This window comes from Aspergillus welwitschiae (assembly GCF_003344945.1).
Source record: "Aspergillus welwitschiae strain CBS 139.54b unplaced genomic scaffold BDQ94scaffold_3, whole genome shotgun sequence".
NCBI classification, from domain to species: domain Eukaryota; kingdom Fungi; phylum Ascomycota; class Eurotiomycetes; order Eurotiales; family Aspergillaceae; genus Aspergillus; species Aspergillus welwitschiae.
In genome coordinates, this window is record NW_020798697.1 from 90,274 (window position 1) to 109,785 (window position 19,512).

The window sequence follows — 19,512 nt, forward strand, 5'->3', positions numbered from 1 at the left end:
ACACACATACACACATACACACATACACACATACACACATACACACATACACACATACACACAGTTTGCGAGGTTGAAAAGAAGAAAGGCGAGGGGAATAGATTGAAGAAAAAGTCGACTGGACTGGACTGGACTGGTGGGTTCAGACCAAGGTAATGGCAGCAAGCAAGGGTGTCCTGTTGTGGTGGTGAGGTTTTTATTGAGGTGAATTGGGGAATAAGCTGTAACTACCCGATTGTGTCACACAAGCTTTACCTGGCTGGGGTTGGGGGATTTGCAACTACGGGGTTACTAAAGGGCGATCACTCGTTCCGGAGGTGGAACTTGTTGTTCTTGTTACGGTAGTTTGGGATGGGGCTGGAGAGGCTTCGTCTCGGAGAATATTATTCTTTTTGTTTATTTCTATTAATCAGGTGTATTGGTAGCGATCTTGACATTCTCAGTTGAGAACAAAAGGTACAGAACAGAAGAAATAGCCAGGTGTGACATATAGTAGCGACTATGGGTATCATGCAGGACTGAGAATTCCCCACTCCGTGATAAGACAAAGAAAATTTCTAAAACACGAACTTTTTTCGATATTCCCCCCTTTTTTATTTAATCCCATGCCATTGGTATTAGAAAGCTTATTAGGAAATGGCAAGCCAATTTGTTTCGAGTGACTGTTGAAAGAAACTGAGATGAATCCGAATCTCTGTGATGTATTAATCGTCCAATTCGTTAAAAATCGTAACGTCGTAAGCGGCGTGGCTTTGAATGGACATCTGTCAAGTCCAGGTTTGTTGAAAAAGAAAAGAAGATAGATGAAGGAAGGTCGACGGTGAAGTGACAGCGTTACGTGTGTCTTGAGCTTTGAGAATCGACAGACGGCGCTCGATTGCTGGCTGCAGGTACCGTTGGCTCCGCAGTCAGATCATCGGTTGTCAGGCGAGACCGACCCCGGATTGAAGAGTGAGTAGAGTCACTGTCCAGTCGAAGGGAGTCCATGCGCTCCAATTGCTCATACTCTGGCAGGTGAATGGGGGATCCGTGATAGTCCTCCATGATGCTGTCGCCGTCCAGCATGGTGTATCCAGGCGGGCTGGCAGGCACATCTTCGTACACTGGAGGCATCTCTTCATCCCAGCTGATACCAAGACCGCTGCGCTCCGTAACATGAAGGTGGAACTGCATGCGCAACACGCGCGCCGCTCCAGTAGGAGTGATGAGCTTGGGGTTCCGGTTCGGGCAGAATTCCTCAGCCACGATCAATTCAATGACAAGGTTGTGCCTCGCTTCCAAGCCACCGGGGGTTTCGAGATCGCAAACAGGGTTGCAAGAAGGGTTGATGTTCGCCTCGAACTGCATGCTGATTTCGCCGCCAGCGGTATCAAAGTCAGTCTTCCAGCCTTCTTTCTCTTCGTTGTGGCCGATGATGCGCGTCTCTTGGTGCAGAACTCCCTTGCCCTCGCCCCCAATCTTGTGTGCATGCTTGGTGCAAGCGGTGGACACGATCTTTTGGTGTTCTTCGATCCGCCACATCATCTTGCGCAGGCGCCAACGAGTCTGTGTGTCTTCCTTTTTATCCACAATTCCGCTCAGAGTCATCTGAACGGGGAAGGTCCCAATCGGGTGCACCACAGAGGGAAGAACGATGCGGCCGGTGAGGTTGGTGGGAGGGAAGATGCGGATGGAGGACTTGTCGTTTCCGGGAAGGATGGCACGCTTGATATGCACGGGCATCTCGTAGGTGTATTCCTCACCGTTGATGTTGTGGGCACGCGCAGAAAGGAAATACTCGACCTGACCAAGCGAACCGTTGCAGGAGGCGGGTAGATGACCGGGGAACAGGTAGCTGAAGGGGAATTCATGGTCGCCATTCTTGAGGTGGATTGGCTCCGTCAGGAAGTTCCAGTGGGTCAGCTCCTCAGTGCGCGATGCGCAATTAGCGCAGTCTCTGGAAACAGGCTTCTTCGTCGTCAGTCTGCTCATGAGGCGCATATCGAAAGTGTCCAGGGTAACCATGCCGGCCAGCTCGGAAATGCTGATCTTCAGACGCCCCGAAAAGAGAGCACCAGTGGAATTCGCAGGGGATCCGTAGCACACAAGTGGCGGGGATTCGACGATGACGTCTAGTTTAGCGTGAGCATGGGCAATTTCCTCTTGTCCGGCGCGCTCCTTAGAACGGGAGGACCGGCCATGGCTGCGTCGCTTGTCCTTGCTGTGATCACGGTGGGGGTGGATGAGGTGTTCGACGGCGAAAGACAGACGACGCTCGGGTGAACGGGCTCTTTCCGCACCATGAGCGGATGGCTTCTTGGAGACCACTGTATTCGGTGGGATCTCATTCACAGACGACGAGGACGAGGAGTTGGAATGGGAGACGGGAGAATGGTGAGAGTGGTGGTGAGAGAGGGAGGGGCGAACGAAGCTGGAGAGTAGACGGCCAGGCATGGTGTCAAAATTTCTAGTGGATAACACTTAGATTTTGTGACAACCGTGCCGGGCAGAAAAGAATATGCGAATTTCTGAGAGCCGGTTTTATAGGCCCCTACTTGAGCTGCGGAGAAAATGTTCCGGCGGGGTGGTTGCTGTGTATGGGATAGGGATGGTTCGAAGACTAAAGCTTGTATATGTAGAAGCTGCTGAACAATAACTTAGGAAGTGATTGTTTAGGAAGTGCTTCGATATTGGTAGAGTTGCGATGTGTGGTAGACGACCAAGTACATAATCCAGTTGCAGTGTGGTATTGTTGACGCTCGTCTAGATGTTGCTGTCAAGATAATGGAATGGAGTATCCAAGCACCGGTATGGGGGATACAATGGGAGAGTGCGGCGGTATAGTTGAGGTCACCACTTGGGTTCAGATGCTATGGGATGGTGAAAGGAAGATGAGGTAAATTGGATGAGACAGAACCAGAAGAAACAGAAGGAAGAATTGAAGTGGGCGAGCAGCTGCCTTTGAATGAACGCAACAAGCTTTTTTATTTTTTAGTACCAGATATATTCTTCCCCAAGGGAAAAGAGGAAAAAAAAAAAAGGACTACCTCAAAATCGAATTTTCTGCTCCTGAATTTTTTACTTTCCAATTTCGCCCTTTTTTTAGTATGGTTTCTTCTAGGACGTTCCCACCGCATGTAACAGGTGCCATTCATTCCCTGGTCTGGCCACCTTCAGGGCTCCATCTCATCGGGCGGACGATGGAGGTCTGGTGGGGCGCGGCAGAAAAAGCGTCATTGTGGGTCTTACCATACGCTTTCCATACGTGACAAAACGGCTGTCTCCGGCGGAAAGCGTCTGCGTCTGAGAAATACTTCGTTCCTGTCGTGCTGCTTGGCGGAAGGATTTCCCCGAGGAGAAAGGCGTGAGCGATGCAACAGAATGGTTTGACAGGCTCCATTGGCCATTGTTGTTGATGTGTGGCTTACACAAGATCATGCGTGGTCTAGATACTAGATAGTATTCGTAGGGAAGAGTTACATTTACATCAATGGGACATTCTAGATCTGGAGACTCATTGTCAGTGGTTAATGTGTCCCCACGGTGGACTTCACAGTAGATGCCATCGACTCAATTCTAGAATATTCAAGGACTCGTCAGCCTATGGAAAGTTGGGGCTGCTCATTCAAAGTATCATGTCAGCTACTAGTTAACCAGAGTAGTCTGACCCCATCCCCGGATCTGTGATTCGCAACCACCCCAATCAAAATGGATGATCTATGTATGGCAATGAATCAAGGCGACAGACAGTCTTGTCCTCGGCTAAATTCTACGCAAGGTAGGACTTGTTTCGACTTCAGCGCAACATGCGCGCCTTACCAACAGGGTTGAATCATTCATATTTCTTCGAAACTCTACGCATGTGATACCGTCCGGGCTCATGCATACTGCTTCTGAAAAAGACGTGCTACTATCTGAATGAAGAGTGTTTTGCGAAGCTGCAACAGAATCGTATTAATCAAACATGCTGCATCACTTGAACAACTTCGCTAGCCACAAAGCATGGTGATTAGCTCCCCCGATGTCCCTCTCCGTTGAGGCCGTGCGCAATGACTCACTCCTACCCCGTAGAAATGGACTTAGTCTGGCTGTCCCTGGGTCCGGAACGAAGTCCCATCCCCTGGCTGTCGATCTTTTGCTCGCGAATGTTTGCGTGACCCAGGCGCGTATTCGTAGAGAGGCGGTGATGACTTGACGCAATATCTACTAGTGATTATTCAGAATGAACTCGTGGCTCTAATGATCAGGCTTCGAGATCATGCCAAATTGCTCAGTGATGTTGTCATGTCCTTTTGTTGGAGATCCGAACCAAGGACGATGGGGCTGACTAAGGTTCTAGACAATATTCCCCTCCAGGTCAGGCCACAGTTTGATTGGGCCGTTATATACTTGGGGGCCCAGGGCCTGCCACGACAACCATAGTACTGCGTCTGTTGACAGCATTAGTATAGAGCCAATTTGTTAGGTGTGCCTGATGAGCGACGAGAAAGCGAACACAAAAGAGGCATGACAAGTCAGTCAGTCATCACACTTAGTGTTTCCGGCACCGAATATCCGTCCAAGACGGCTGCCGGGACCTGAGCCCGGAAAGACACCTGACAAAATGGGCGCTTTCTTTGCTCGTTCAGGAAGGTCAGCTGCCGTCATCAAACCATCACGTGGCGTCATATAGCGCACAGCGAGCCTGAAAATCTGAACAGTCGCAAGGCGGTCTGGCGCAAGTCTTGCGCGTACGAGCGGTGACCGGCACCGTGACGCGGGTATACATTACCATACCGCAACACGTTGCGACACTAATTGGAGATCCTCTGGATCCGTGATGCCGCTTGCACTTTTTGAGCCAACGAGGCGCAGAATCCGCGGACGGAGGGAGACGCTAGCCCCATCAGAACCAGATGTTTTGCGTACGGAATGGGAACCTTTTGGGAGAAAGAAAAAAAATTCTTCACAGATTTTTTTATTCCATCGCAGCGCCTCTTAAGTCTTGAGGTTACAGCTCGGCCAGGTTCCACATCCCGACAAGGCCAAAAGTAAGAAGAAGTAAAAAGACTAAAATGTCAAGGGCAAAGCCGACAAAATCTTGATTGGGACTTTGTGCCTTTTTTTTTTATTTTCACCCGTTCGGTACAGCGGTACCCTGTTCGAATGAGACTTGGTCGAGTGGCTTTGTCAGAGGCTCGGGCTCAGGCACTGAGGACCTGAATGACGAAGCTGGCTGCAGGCTCTCCTCGTTATTGCCATTCTTGGCCAAGTCTCAGGATTGATTTTGACGGCGCTAACAGGGACCCTTTCACTCAGGAGGAAGATTCCGTTGTCGCTCACTGCAAGGCGATAGGTTCGCCCTTTTCCCCGCACTGCTGAAAAATTCCGTTCTATGCGGGGCATCACATCATCCGGCAGCAGTTGCCGGTCGGCCGGTGTAGTAAGTGAGTGAAGTGGTTGTTAGCCTCGTAGTATAGCATGAGAGTTGCGTGAGAAACAACAATTGAATGGGGAAATAATATCTCAGGAGAGTAACATATGATATTCACTTAAGTACTACTAACCTTGAAGTTCTAGACTAAAGCAACGTGCGTTGTGACTTGGCCAGGGACAGTTCTGACGTTCTGACGAATGGCTACCCATTGCCGCCATACCCATTACCTAACAGTTTCACCACCACCCATTGAGCTGCCAGGACGACAGCATGCGCAATGCTGAATGATCGGTCTGACCTCTGACGATCCAGGTACCTTGGCCGACTTTTCACCCTGATGGTCCTCCAGCTGTCGGCTTGACCGTCCCGGTTCGCTGAGAGTTTCGGCACATCTTGTTGCTGACGGCCACGGATGGCCGATTCGATCACGCCACGAGTTCGGAGGTTACTATACAGGATTTTAGCCTCAGTGTTACCCGCCAAGCCTCAACTACAATGTACTGGTCGGCTCATGTTACATGATCGCAGGCCTTTCATAGATGGGGATGTTAAAGAATTGATATTGACTGTATCAGGCTAAAATCTGGGTCGGCAAGTGCCGCCTCCAGCTGATGCTCCTGAAGAGTACTTCTACATCCAGTAAATCTTGGGGAAAGGCCAACGCAGGTGCATGCAGTAAATCTTGGTCCATTGCGCAATACACTGATGATCAGACAGTGAAGACTGCATCCGGTGACCATTCTTTACTTGCAGAAAACTCCTTACTACTGATATGATTTCCCCAATTGCATGAAACTCACCATCCAGGCTAGTCTTTGCTCTATAATACGAATCTGTTTGATATATGGCGACAGATACAAACCGACTCCGACAAAGTATGACCAAATTCTCCGTAAATGCTAGGTCCTTTTCTGCCAATCGTGTAGTCTCCATCCAGCAAGAGATGCCTAGATGAGGGATTTCTACTCCTGCCTGAGCACGCATGGCGGTTGCGTTATTAACCGCCATCTTTGGAGCTAGTGCCGTGACGGCTTCATGAAACCCCTCCCAGCTTGGATGTGCAGAAGCTTGGACCCATTCCATGCAGCTGCAAAACAGGTAGTACGAGTAGTAGTAGTAGTAGCAGCGAATGGTCATATTAATGATGCCAACTACGAATGTTATAGCGTTTTCTCACAAGGTGCAAGGCCATGTTTACTGTTTCTCCCTTTCCATTGGGTCTTTTCCTCGGAAAACCCCTCCCAAGGTGGATGTTGGTACTACTTTGTATTTAGCGGTACGCCGCACCCCCCGTTTTTATCGAACGGGGCATGCCCACCGGCCCGGGTCTCTTTTCATGGTTAGCTTTGGCGGACTCCATGCGATGACTCTTCACCATGGCACTAGCGCCTCAGAATTTTCTCTCCTTTCTCCTCCAAGGTCTCTGGACGAGCTAAATCACTCACTGATGCCCCATTTAGCCCGAATTACACCATTCTGGGCCAGGACTTCGGCGACTGCCGTTGTCCCCAATTCCCTTGCCCGGTAAGGTCCTCGACGGAAGTCAGATCGGTCCGTGGGTACACCACTTGCAGTCTTTGGTTGACGCCGTACCTGCCGTCCGCCCAGGTTGATGCTATCCACTTTCTACCGCTTTTTCTACACAAAACAATATATTTCATGACTAACGGTGGCCCAATGGTCTCGGATATCGTCGCTCAAGTTACGCGCTTTATTTGCCTAGACCGACTGCAAATTGCCACGACGTCTGTGTTTACGTTTCGTGGCAGATTCACGGTTTCTTATAACCTTACAATAAGATAGACTCTCGAGCTCTTGAACCCCGCGGGGGTCAAGTTCGGCGCGTTGATCCCGCCATAGCCTCAGACTGGTCGCTTGAACATGATTGCGTCGTAAGGACTTTGCTCGGCGGTATATACATGGCCGTTTTCGACATTGAATTGCTAACCTATAGCTACTGGCCGCGGCTTGCTGCGCAGCAATTGCCATGTGAACCGACCCTGGCAGAGAGTGTGTCCGCGGGTTTTCAGCCCTACAATACCGGCTATCAGCACCCGAGAACTTTGATGGTAGGATATCCCACGACCTTCGTAGCCAAAACCTCCTATTTGGAATTTACTCCGGGCCGAACTGCAGAGGCCGTGGATTTCTGCCAAAATTAAGCTGTCTTATTTGCTCCACGTGCTAGTGCAGTTAATCTTCGGATGTTCTAGAAGTGACTTTTGTTGCTAGGAGAAGATTGTATACTGACTTTACTTTCGAGACTCCCTCGTGACTTGAATGTGTCTTGCGGCCTGTCATTGACCATCTGGGATATTGATACTGATCCCTAGGACCATAGTCACTAAATCTAGACCCAGCTACTATCAATGACCATTATCTAAACCAGAAAAAGAGAGCTGAATCACGGCCATGTGATGACGTCTCTATTCAATCTGGCCCCCGCCACCACCGACTCTACCCGCGGGAGAAACACTAGAAACTGACAAGGAATCACTAAGAATCAACAAGGAATCACTAGAAGCCTTGATCAATATATCGATTGTAGTGTCGTCTCACATTATTGGCTATACCCGGTACTACTAGTGACATTGGTTATCTTTTGGGACCGGAGAACCGCGGGGTCTCCGTACTTTGCTTGGTACAGTCAGTCTTTGGATGCCGTCGAGCCGAGACATGTCTCTTTTCCAAATACTACCCTGGGGACACGTCTAGCCCTTCCTTGATTTGTATATCGACGTGGAATTCGTAAGCAGTCCCGGGCTATGAGCTATAGGACCCATGGTGATAGCCTTGTCCTATTTCATAAGGTTGGCTGGGTCCGCAAAAGGACCTGCAAATGCAAGTGCTCTGTGCCATTCATGTGATTGGTGGGGACCATAACCTCCTATTCCACGCGTTAGCTTACTAATTTATCAACGGATTAGGAAGGTGACAGCTGGGTTGTTGGGAGATACGTATGCTGTTGCTGAAAATGAATATGATTTGAAGTCAGTGAGATGCATTAATAATATTATCAATGTTGACCTTTGAGTCAGCTAAAGGTTGGCATGATGCACTTGGAAGTTTTGATGTCATTGGCGTCGGAATGATCGCTGGTAGTGTAACACGCAATAGCGACACTCTGGAGTGTACATTCTTTTTATTAAATTTGATCTGGAAGGATATTTCGATACTTTTGTAAATTTTTCCTGATAGATATTACTACTTAATTTTTGACTTGTTCCGTATAACAATGTAGCGGATTGGTGAACAATGGTACCAGTCTTCGCTTCCGTAAATATTTATAAAACCACAGGTGGTACCGAGCCTACTAGTATATATTGTCAACATCATGACTATTTTCTAGCCAACAATACTAGTGCTTGGAAGCTTGAGGCCATTTACATCATCTAAGCGACGTAGAATCTGATAAACTATAGAGTATTCCAAATTCGGAGAATTTATCATACTAATCTCCTACAATTAGAAATGCAATTGGAACTATCTTCCGATGTACTCAATTCGTAAGTCACGTGGTGATAGCTCCGCGTCCGGGAGGCATGGAGCTCTAGAGATCGTCAACCTAGGACCCTGAGACGACTCAACTATTTATCCCTTTTCTAAATCTTCACCATTCAACCCATTGGGGTACCTCTCCCCTAACGATGTCCAAATTTGAATAATCTAACGCACACTGTATGCTATAGCTAAACAATTGGTGGATTACAACTCCAAGCATCGCTTGCAGCATTTCATGCAAGCGGCGAACAATCGTCGAATATCCCCCGAAAAAGCACCCCGTTGAGCTGCTACTTGCTTCTCCCACAATTTGTCAAGCCTCGCGACGATCCATTTACTCCTGACTATTTCCCCTTCATTCCTAAAATCCAAAGCCTAAATCGTTTCTTCTCACCACTCCTACGCCATGTCTCCGTCAACCTTGCTCTCCCTCGGTTCTGCGATTCTAGCCGTGTTCCTCTTCTGGACATTATCCTCAACCACGTCCTCACCCTTCGGCGGTGCATTCCCACGTCTATACAACAAGCGGATATGTCTGCTGATCGCCCACCCCGACGATGAAGCCATGTTCTTCGCGCCTACGGTATTGGCCCTGACCAGGCCGGAATACGGCAACCATCTCAAGATCCTTTGCCTCAGCAGTGGTAAGCACCCACCGGTACCATCGATCAAACACCCCCAATACACACACACTAACACCTACCTTGCGCTATGATATAGGAGACGCCGACGGACTGGGCCACATCCGCAAAAAGGAGCTCGTGAAAAGCGCCCTGCAACTGGGCCTACGCCAAGAATCGGACGTATACATCATCGACGACCCCTCCCGTTTCCGCGACAGCATGTCAATCCAGTGGACAGAGTCCGACGTATCAGCTGTTCTCGAACACGCCTTTGCTCCTGAACTCAGCGATAGCACTAATTCCAAGAAGAAGTCGAATAAAGCTGGCTCTGCACCTACGGCGACTATCGACGTGCTCTTGACCTTCGATAAGGGAGGTATCAGCAACCACCCCAATCACCGATCTCTGTACCACGGCGCTGTTCATTTCCTGCGTACCCTGATGAAGGACAAACCCGGGTATACCTGTCCGGTCACTCTGTATACGCTCACCACGACGAATCTTCTGCGTAAGTACGCTGGTATTCTGGATGCGCCGTTTACGATGGTTCGGGGCGCGCTGAACTCCCTATTTGGCCGTGGTGGGAGCTCTAAGGGCCAGCTTCCTTCTCGGCTTCTGTTTGTCAGCTCCGTTAATGAATGGATGACTGCGCAGTCGGCTATGGTTAAGGCCCATCAGAGCCAGATGGTGTGGTTCCGGTGGGGTTGGATTACGATTGGTCGGTACATGGTGGTGAATGACCTGAAGGCGGAGAAGATATGATGATGATGATGGAGCCTGGCTATTGACTTAGCCAGTGACACTTTGATGACGCTTGTCGGGCTGATTGAATAGGTGCCCTGCGTTTGTAGCATATACCCGTATTGTATGTATATGATTATGATTGGTTCCTTGATGGACTGACGTCGTCTGGAGATCTTTTTTACAGAGGTCTATTTCCATTTTTGTATAGGTATGCACCCCGTCGTCTCGAGAAGCGCTTGGCTCGAAGGACTGATGCTGACTACTGCTTTCATTACTGACAGAGCAAACTTATTTGTCACCCTATTCTCACCTTGTTCTCACTCATTAATCACAATCAAAAGAGTAATCTTAATATTCGAAAAGCACAAAAGAGCTCAATATGCAACTTGTCATATAGACAGGGGTATCCGCTCAGGTAAGGCAATACATGCACACTTGAGGTATCATAACTGACAGCCAAAGATCAGCTCATCATATGGTCCCGCTTTAGGACCAGAAGAAAAGAAAAGAATAGAGAGAAATAAGGGCTGAGTGAACGTGTCTCTGGGAATTGTTAACATCTCCAGATGCGGGATGAAAGTCACAATCGAAGTTTGAAAATGAGGAAAAGAAGTAAAAGGAGAAGAGAAAGAAGAAGACGGCGATGAAGAAGTGAGAGAAAGAGAAACGGTCGATAATGAGCCAAAATCAAGCCCACAAGAGAGGCCCCGGACCTGTGGTTATGGGTTCGTCGGCTTCTCCTGCTTGGTGCTCCCTAGTGGTCGCGCGCTGTCTGGGCGTCCTCGCAGCTCTCCCAACCCTAGGGATCTCAAGCTCACCGGCTTCATATTCCAGCTCTTCGGCCAGAAAAGCTTCGTCGTCGTAAGTGCTACTGACATTGTCTTCTTGGACAGCCTCGAAAAGCCTTCTCAGAGGTGGAATGGACAGATCAAGGTGTGGGGCAGATTGTCGATAATAATCCCAGAAAATGTCGTCGTCAATATCGTTCGCGTCGTCGTCAAGCTCGATATTTGTTCCGAACGCTGGCCGCCGGACTGGTACTCTATCATGGGATCTTATATTACGCTGGCGCCAAGAGGTGGCACCATCAAATTCGACGAGGCCTCCTCGGGTATGGTATACCACGGACTCTGGCAAAAAGTCTCGCCATTCTTCCAGCGCCTGCGGTAGAAGGCTTCGTTCCCACACTTGGTTCTGACTACCCACCCAGCGACGGTGAATTAGTAAAAGCCTTGCAAGACGCTCCATGATAACGGTTTGCTGCATAGTGCGCAGGCGCAGAATGTCATACGCGTGCACAGCATCTGCAAAGGCTCGCGATCTCAGAATTTGCGTTTGTGGCTGCCCCAGATATGCTTCTATGATCGACCTTGCAGTTCTCCTCTTCTTTCTTGTCTCCCTTAAGAGGTCATACGCAGCTTCCATATGGTGCTTGAATTCTGACAGCCTGGCGCGATCCCACGCAGTCTTGGCGAGAATATGGTGCACCTCGATTGTTGGACGCACGTTGAAAGGCTCGGCTGTCATCGTTTCGAACATGGAGTTGAGGAAGTCATATGAAACCTGGCCCTTTGCGTTCCTTTCAGCGTCAGGGCCAAACCTCGGACGAGACAAAACGAACGATCGCTCAAATAGCTCGAGCCAGACATTCTCCGGCACCGGGATGTCGTATCTGCTCGAAATAAAATCTATGGTGCGCAGAGCGGCAGGGATGTCATTGTTGGTGCCGAAGGCATGCGCCACGGCGAACAGCAGATGACTTGTGGGGTACAGCGGTGAGGAACGGTCGTATGGGGTCACCTCCGGGAGCATCGACTCATCGACCTGTTCTAGCAGCGCATCAACGTCAATGTTCCAGACGGTGTGCAGGACATTCTTGATTCCTTGCATATGGCCAACTCGGCTTGACGCAAGGATCACATTGACAAAGGTAGTTGTGTCCCCCGAGGTACCCTCCTGTGTCATCTCGTTAAAGATCTGCAGCACTTCCTTTCTCACACTCCGGGCGGCAGTACCGTAACCTTGCCATCCGGGGTTGGGTTCGAAGAATCTCCTCTTCCGATACAGGTAAGGGGTCATTCTGAGGCGATACTTCTCCAAGCCGGTGTATGCTTTATCCCAGACTTTCGCTTCCATGTAGTAGTTATAGCACTGGGAATCCGGCACCATTCCATCCTCCCTAATTGTATGCCAGATATAGTCTGCCATGATAGCGTCGCCCATTGAGCGTGCGCAATCGAGCAGGTGCGTGTACTCAGCCAAGCCCAAGGGCTGGCCGCCCGCCCACCTGATCTGCAGGATGGCAGACAGGTTATTGGCAAACTCGTCAAAAATCGATTCCAGTGATTTGTACTGCTTGACATCGACAGCCGACGGATGAAGGGGACGATGGATTTCCCGATAAGGATCAATAAAGTAAGCCGGAGAGAGGAGATGGAAGACTTCAACAAAGGTGCTTTGTGGCATCAAGCAAACTAAGCTCTCAAAGCGAGGATCAAGCATCGCATCCATCACCTGGTCTGGTTGGCCATCCCGGAGAATAGCGTTGAAGTCTCTCTTCACATCCTCCAAACTCTCGACCTGGGGACCAGCCCCAATGTCGTCCCCTCTGTCGTCTTGTGCCTTGGGGATCTTATGATCGCCCAAGTCAGCCTGACCAGGTTCCAGTATGCATGTTGTTCCCCGTCCTGGCCGTGGAGCATGCCTTTCAGCAAACCTGTCTCTGTTCCCATACTGCATCTCGTTTCGATATTGAGGACGGTATATTGATGGTTCCGATCTGGACGATCGTGGGCGGCGCGTAGGATCCCGAAGTATAAGAAGTGGAGAACAGCGAGGTAGGCCAGGTAATTGACATCGACGGTATGTAGGACACACCAAATGAGAGCCTAAGCTCTCACTGGCACGAATAAACCCCAGCATTGCGATCTGAGGGCCGGAAACATGAAAGAACGTAGAGAAAAAGACCGGGGGGTTCAGGCCGTCAGAAGTTGGGGGAATCGAGCTGCGACTATAAAAGCGGAGTAAATGAGGAGGTGCCGCTTGTTGTGGTCTTGGCGGGCCAGATCCCTGTCAGACTCTGTAGCCTTTTTCACCATCCATGTCCCGCGTCTGCTGTGCACGCTGCAGCTTGGATCCCTCCCCCCTTCCTTTCGTTCGCTTAGCTTCACGCTCCAGTCTCTCCTTTTCCACCCTCTCGACCTCGACATGGCCGACACCGAGGATGCGGGCACATCGTCCGTCTCCGAACCCTTAGATCTGGTGCGCCTGTCGCTCGATGAAATCGTCTTTGTCAAGCTGCGCGGCGATCGCGAGCTCAAGGGTCGTCTCCATGTGAGTTTTACGCCGACCTCCGACTTCTGACTACGTGGCGTTTTACTGACATATGGTCTGTGGTAGGCATACGATAGCCATTGCAACCTGGTGCTAGGAGATGTTGAGGAGACCATCTACGTGGTGGAGGAAGACGAGAACGAGCAAGAGACCCTCCGAGTACGTCGCTCTATCCATCTACCTCGGTTATAGTACAACCAGTTAGGGGGGAGGCTATATTAGTGCGGTGCTGGGCTAACGCAGAATGATCGTCTTTAGACCATCAAGAAGCAAGAAGAGATGCTCTTCGTTCGAGGTGCGTTTTGTGATGCCGTTCCCGGTAGAGCCCGGGGCTTGTCATACTGACCTTTCGTAATAGGAGACTCCGTCGTTCTGATTTCGCCTCAGGCATAAGATTTGGGAGGTAATAACAACTAGTAGGAAGACGGATCACGTCGGATATTGTTGGGGCCATCTTTCACCCAAGCTACGAAATACGAGACCACGAAAACACCAGGCGATGTTACAGGGTTTCCAGGCTATACCATTTTACCTTTTAATGTATTCACGTACTCGGTCATGCTTGGACCTGCAAATGTTCTTGTTTCAGATATAGAGGGGTATTAGGAAGGTGTACGGCGTGTGGTACATGGCATCATGCCATTCTGGCATATGTAGCGAGGAAACCAACAGCAGCGACCAGGGTTTCTGGTTTGCAACCTGGCCTAAAACACTTAATGGGAATTGGCTACTGTGGCAGTAACAAGACAGCCATCTCAGCATAGCTTAGCTGCATGGAGAAAATGACTGTGCTGAGCCGTATGACTCAATAAACCGCTTGGGGGCCACACGAGGCGGCGATGACTCGCACTTTCCTATCGATAAAGCTTCCCCGGTTCCCTCCCCGACACTTACTGTCTCATCTTCCCTGCTAGAATCTCATTCACAATCCGCCCTCTCATTCACCCTATTATTTTGCTCCAGACCCCTCAGTATATTGTTAACCTGTTTTGCTTATCATTACTCTCGACCTGATCTCGTCTTTCACACGTGGAATTATGATAACACGAATACGTGTCTGAGTGCGCCAGCGGCGATCCATCTTCCACCCGACCGAGTGACGCATCATATCGCAGATTGATAACGTGCCTTTTCTCCATAATTTTATTTCTTTTGCCACTATCTTGATAATCGACCAATTTAGCCACCAGAATGCGGACGGCTGGACCTAAGCCCTCGTTGGAAGAACGGCGGAGAGGCGAGATTGTGTGCATCCCCCCCGCGAAGCAATCTGGCATTCCCGCTAACACGTAGCCAACACTTAGGCCCTCAGCGAGTTCGCCGAGTACGCTGAAAAGCAACAGGCCCAGCGATCGGCCCAGTATTTACCTAGTGACAGCGGCTACGAAACAGCCAGCGCAGCTCCAGTAAATGAAGACCATGCCGAACTGGATATTCTCGACCAGCTGGATCTCTCGGATGCTCCGAAATCAATCAAGTTGAAGGAGTTGCTCTTGGGCACTGGTGAACAGCCAGACCATGACCTCCAAATACTCGCAAACATTCTACAAACCCGCATTGACGAAGGACATGGTGAGACTCTCTTCGACCTGGGTCTTGAGGATGGCGGGGAGTCCATGTCCTTTGATCTCAGTCAGTGGAATACAGCCTTGCAGCGCTTGCGGGAAGCGGCGGAAACCCTTCCTGCCCACTGTCGAATCCTTGTTACCTACAATGTCGGCGGGCCTGAGGAATGGCGCGTCAAGCACGAGCGAATCAAAGGCTCTTGGGGCAAGCTCTTGATCCGACAGCCCGCGGGTACCGTGGAGGAGATGGCTGAGATCCGCATGGCAGTTGTTGGCAATGTTGACGCAGGTAAGAGTACCATGCTAGGTGTGTTAGTCAAAGGAAACTTGGATGATGGCCGAGGAAAGGCTCGACTCAACCTGTTCCGCCACAAGCACGAAATCGAGAGCGGCCGGACCAGCTCGGTAGGGATGGAGATAATGGGTTTCGACAGCCGTGGTGACATTGTAAGCAGCGCTCATGGGCGGAAGATGTCTTGGGAAGAAATAGGAAGGCGTTCCGCCAAAGTAATATCCTTCTCCGATCTTGCTGGGCATGAACGGTACCTGCGGACTACGGTTTTCGGCATGCTGAGCAGCAGCCCCAACTATTGTTTACTCATGGTCGCGGCCAACAATGGCCTCATTGGCATGAGCAAAGAACACCTGGGTATCGCTGTGGCTTTACACGTGCCAGTCATGGTAATTGTCACCAAGATTGATATCTGTCCACCGCAGATTCTAGAAGAGACCCTTTCCCAGCTCAGCAAACTTCTCAAGTCGCCTGGCTCTCGCAAAATTCCCATTTTCGTAAAGGACATGGAAGAAACCATCAACACGGCGACACAGTTCGTGAGCCAGCGAATTTGCCCGATCTTCCAGGTGTCCAACGTCACTGGAGAGAACCTGGACCTTGTTCGGACGTTCCTGAATATCCTTCCTCACCGCGGCCATTACAACGTGAATGCTCCATTCGAATTCCTCATCAATGATACGTTCTCCGTACCTCATGTGGGTACAGTTGTCTCTGGGGTGGCCAAGTCGGGTGTGATACACGCTGGCGATACTGTTTTGGTTGGCCCTGACTCTCTTGGTCAATTTACGACTACCACGATCAAGTCCATCGAGCGCAAGCGGATCCAGGTCAACGCTTGTTTTGCAGGCCAGTCAGGCTCTTTCGCCTTGAAGCGCGTCCGACGGAAGGAAGTCCGTAAAGGCATGGTAGTTCTCAAGAAGTTGGATCAGCCTCCCAAAGTCTACAGGGAGTTCGTTGCTGAGGGTGCGTCTACCAGTTGTTCTCTTCCTACTCATTCTGTTGAACTGACATTGGTTAGTCCTAATCATATCTCACGCTACTACGATTAAGCCTCGGTATCAAGCAATGCTGCATGTCGGCGCAGTAAGCCAAACCTGCTCCGTCATTGACATTGATCGTCCCTTCATTCGGGGCGGTGACCGTGCGTTGGTTGCGTTCAGGTTTGTTCAGCGTCCCGAATTTTTGGCCCCCGGAGATCGAGTGCTTTTCCGGGAGGGAAAGACCAAGGGACTAGGGGTTGTCAAGAGTGTGGGATACGATCCCAAACAGCCTTTGAACCCGGAGGCGAAGAATGCCGCGGAGACGAGCAAACAGGTGTGACGGGGTTCCGTGGCTCTCTTACCCGAAGGAGACATAGTTTGGGATTGACAGAGGCGTTCATATTCGGCCACGAGACACTCGCAGGTTTTTCTGCGCAAAGGCCATGATGATCCAGATTTGGCGCTGATATTTGTCGTAGGGGATCACATTCTTACTGTGAACAATTCATATTGCATTTCGTTATTTGCTTGCTTTTGGTGTGCTTTGTGTGGTGGCGTGGCGTTGCTGAGGGAAGCTCTAAGTATCTACGAGTCACCGTTCCAATTGTGCTGCCCCTAAGGGTCTCTCTTCGTCCATAGAATTCTAATTGACTTTGGCTTTGCTCCTCTTCCTCTTGCATTGTCGCTGCCAGTTGGTCGGTCCAGAGCTACCCACGTGACAGGTGACGTCCCCTGACGTCACGGGATGGGGTGATGACATCGCGGGTTCAGCGATCTACAGTCAATGGCTGCCAATGCGCTCCTTAATGCTTGTCTGTTTGCGCTACTCTCGCCTCGTGCCACTGACGTACTATAATATGCTGCTGTTCTCTTGCCTTTCTAGAAAAACCGCATCCCGCAGATTAACCAGCCTTTTCGAAACCCCGCCCACAGCTCTGACGACACAAGCTTCTTTGATCGTCGCCTCCAACCATTGATAAACGAGGCGTCCAGCGCTTTTTGAAGTAGCTTAGACTTACATTTCATCATATTACCATTCAATTTTCTCGACCTAGCACATCGACATGGAGACTATAAACCGAACTTTTAACAACGCCTCAAATGCTCTATGGAGCGAGATCCATCCCAATCAAACCCCAGATGACCAATTTGCCAGCCAGCAGCATGGCGACGAGCCTCTCTCTGGAATCCAAGGCAGAGGAACTGCGACGGACCCCTATGACGCCGGAAACCGTGACGGTAAGAGCCTCATCAACCGCCCATACATCTCCCGAAAAATCACGAACTATTGATTGAGAAATTGAAGCTAATTCCATTCTGACTAGAACAACCTGGCGCTCCTAGGACAAAGGAAAACACCGCCGTCATCCCTGAATCACTTGCGTCTACCGATGCTGACCACGCCCGCAACCCCAAGTCACCCAGCAATGCCGACTTCGGGCCCAAAAATGTTTTCGTCAGTGAGCCATACCAAGGCCAGCAGATGAACTACCCCACAAGAGGTGCTACCTCTGGTAATAAACAGTGGCAGTCTCAGGCAGCTGTTCCTGAGCAGCGAACCCAGGCCTCCACCTACGGTCAGGGAAGCCAAACCTCCGGTATGGGAAGCCAGTACACCCAAAAAGGCAGAGAGACCGCGGGCTCGTCCTCGGCCACTAGTGGTGCGTATGCCTACTCTGGCCAAGGAGTCCGGGATACCACTGCTGTTCGTGACAATACCTCCACGGCCAGGGATCAGGGAGTCTTAGGCAAATCAAACATTTCTGGCCCTACTGGCGCCTATGCCCCTTCTGGCCAGGCGGCTCAGGATGGAGTGGATGCACGAGATCGAGTAAACGTGCCTTCATCGATTAACAAGGGAACAGCGTACCAACGAACCTCCAGCGCTGGACAATTTGCTCAGCAAATGCCAGATAACGCAGCCAAGTCTATGCAGAAAGACAATGAATACGGTAGTACAACGGCCACTGGAGGTGTTGCTGGTGGCGTCATGGGACAAGGAACCAAGAGCAACGTCGGTCAAGGAGCTACTCAGAGCGTCACAGACGACAACGCTGGAACCCGCTCATTGCAGAAGGACACGGCATCTCCTAGCTCAGCAGTCGCCGGAGGCTCCATCGGAAAACAGAACGCCAATGACAACATGAAGGCACGGGATGCCCAACAAGAAAAATTGTCCGCAGCCAAGTCAACCTCATCAGCAACTGACTCCACTCCCAGTGGAGTAGATGCAGTGAACGCAAGGAGCCAGGTGCAGAACAAAGAATCTCGAGTTTACCATGACAAGTCAACACAAGATGAGACCGGCGATGTGGTTGGCTCTACTCAGAAAGGCAGCGGTATGGGAGAGACCGACCAAGGTGGTTCTGATTCCCAAGAGAAAGGCAAAGATAGTGCAGATGGCACTGGAGACAAGCTTCCCAGGAATACCAAAGTTAGCGAGGAAGCGCTGAAAGGTCCTAAGACCCCGGCGCGGGAACCCTACGAATTTGAGAAGCGCCTGGATCGTGGGTACAGCCGCTCGAAACCATCAGGTTAGTATAGCACTGTTCTGTCCTCTAATAAGACTTTTGGGTTTGACTAACCATATATTAGGTCCCGACACTAGCAAGAGTTCCAACGAAGGAGGAGCGGCAGCAGCACAAAAAACTAAGGCAAAGGAAAACGGTCACCAGCATCACGGTCCCATTACTCAGCTGAAGGAGAAAGTCTCCAAGGTTCTTCATCACAACAACGGCAACGGCAACGGCACGAAGGCATAAATGAGGTGGCTAATATGATATCATTCCGTTAATCGGTTTACATTTCGAGATTGAATGATTTCACGGTTCCACAAGTTATGATCATGTATTATTAATAGTTCGGGAATTGGCCACGGTCGGCGCGGTAATGTTTGAGGTTGATTTAATGTTTATGTTCCTCATCAAGTCTGGAATACACTTTCAGGAGGGAAAATAAATGTAATTTACTCTTTTCTGCGAAAGTATTGATATCCTGGGAACAAATGAAATTTGGTAATTCGACAATTTTATAGCTATAACTGGACCTAGTGCTGGCAGTAGTCAAGAAGCTTCAT

The 19,512-nt window shown here is 50.1% G+C and overlaps 7 protein-coding genes across 7 annotated transcripts; 4 read left to right on the forward strand and 3 right to left on the reverse strand.

Moving 5' to 3' along the window:
- Positions 1-372: 372 nt before the first annotated feature.
- Positions 373-3,019, reverse strand: BDQ94DRAFT_135029 (alpha-arrestin). Its single transcript, XM_026764585.1, has one exon. It carries the CDS (start codon positions 2,431-2,433, stop codon positions 835-837), a length of 1,599 nt encoding a protein of 532 aa, XP_026630819.1. The 5' UTR covers positions 2,434-3,019; the 3' UTR covers positions 373-834.
- Positions 3,020-5,054: 2,035 nt separating this feature from the next.
- Positions 5,055-5,477, reverse strand: BDQ94DRAFT_70022 (uncharacterized protein). The gene has a single exon (XM_026776346.1). The coding sequence runs from the start codon at positions 5,362-5,364 to the stop codon at positions 5,149-5,151; it is 216 nt and encodes a 71-aa protein (XP_026630820.1). The 5' UTR covers positions 5,365-5,477; the 3' UTR covers positions 5,055-5,148.
- A 3,491-nt stretch (positions 5,478-8,968) lies between these two features.
- On the forward strand, positions 8,969-10,584 carry BDQ94DRAFT_135037 (PIG-L family deacetylase). The gene is made up of 3 exons (XM_026764586.1): positions 8,969-9,540; positions 9,617-10,471; positions 10,545-10,584. The coding sequence occupies exons 1-2, from the start codon at positions 9,303-9,305 to the stop codon at positions 10,279-10,281; spliced, it is 903 nt and encodes a 300-aa protein (XP_026630821.1). The 5' UTR covers positions 8,969-9,302; the 3' UTR covers positions 10,282-10,471; positions 10,545-10,584.
- A 366-nt stretch (positions 10,585-10,950) lies between these two features.
- BDQ94DRAFT_156672 (uncharacterized protein) lies at positions 10,951-13,185 on the reverse strand (the record flags this gene model as incomplete). The annotated part of the gene is made up of 1 exon (XM_026768649.1): positions 10,951-13,185. One exon carries the CDS (start codon positions 13,183-13,185, stop codon positions 10,951-10,953), a length of 2,235 nt encoding a protein of 744 aa, XP_026630822.1.
- A 285-nt stretch (positions 13,186-13,470) lies between these two features.
- Positions 13,471-13,989, forward strand: BDQ94DRAFT_166061 (U4/U6-U5 snRNP complex subunit LSM3; the record flags this gene model as incomplete). Its single annotated transcript, XM_026770460.1, has 4 exons — positions 13,471-13,596; positions 13,663-13,755; positions 13,855-13,891; positions 13,955-13,989. 4 exons carry the CDS (start codon positions 13,471-13,473, stop codon positions 13,987-13,989), a joined length of 291 nt encoding a protein of 96 aa, XP_026630823.1.
- Positions 13,990-14,573: 584 nt separating this feature from the next.
- On the forward strand, positions 14,574-16,928 carry BDQ94DRAFT_70109 (putative GTP binding protein (GTPBP1)). Its single transcript, XM_026776347.1, has 3 exons — positions 14,574-14,841; positions 14,901-16,419; positions 16,475-16,928. Exons 1-3 carry the CDS (start codon positions 14,788-14,790, stop codon positions 16,774-16,776), a joined length of 1,875 nt encoding a protein of 624 aa, XP_026630824.1. The 5' UTR covers positions 14,574-14,787; the 3' UTR covers positions 16,777-16,928.
- Positions 16,929-17,243: 315 nt separating this feature from the next.
- On the forward strand, positions 17,244-19,460 carry BDQ94DRAFT_70135 (uncharacterized protein). Its single transcript, XM_026776348.1, has 3 exons — positions 17,244-17,675; positions 17,762-18,970; positions 19,032-19,460. The coding sequence occupies exons 1-3, from the start codon at positions 17,501-17,503 to the stop codon at positions 19,196-19,198; spliced, it is 1,551 nt and encodes a 516-aa protein (XP_026630825.1). The 5' UTR covers positions 17,244-17,500; the 3' UTR covers positions 19,199-19,460.
- Positions 19,461-19,512: the final 52 nt, after the last annotated feature.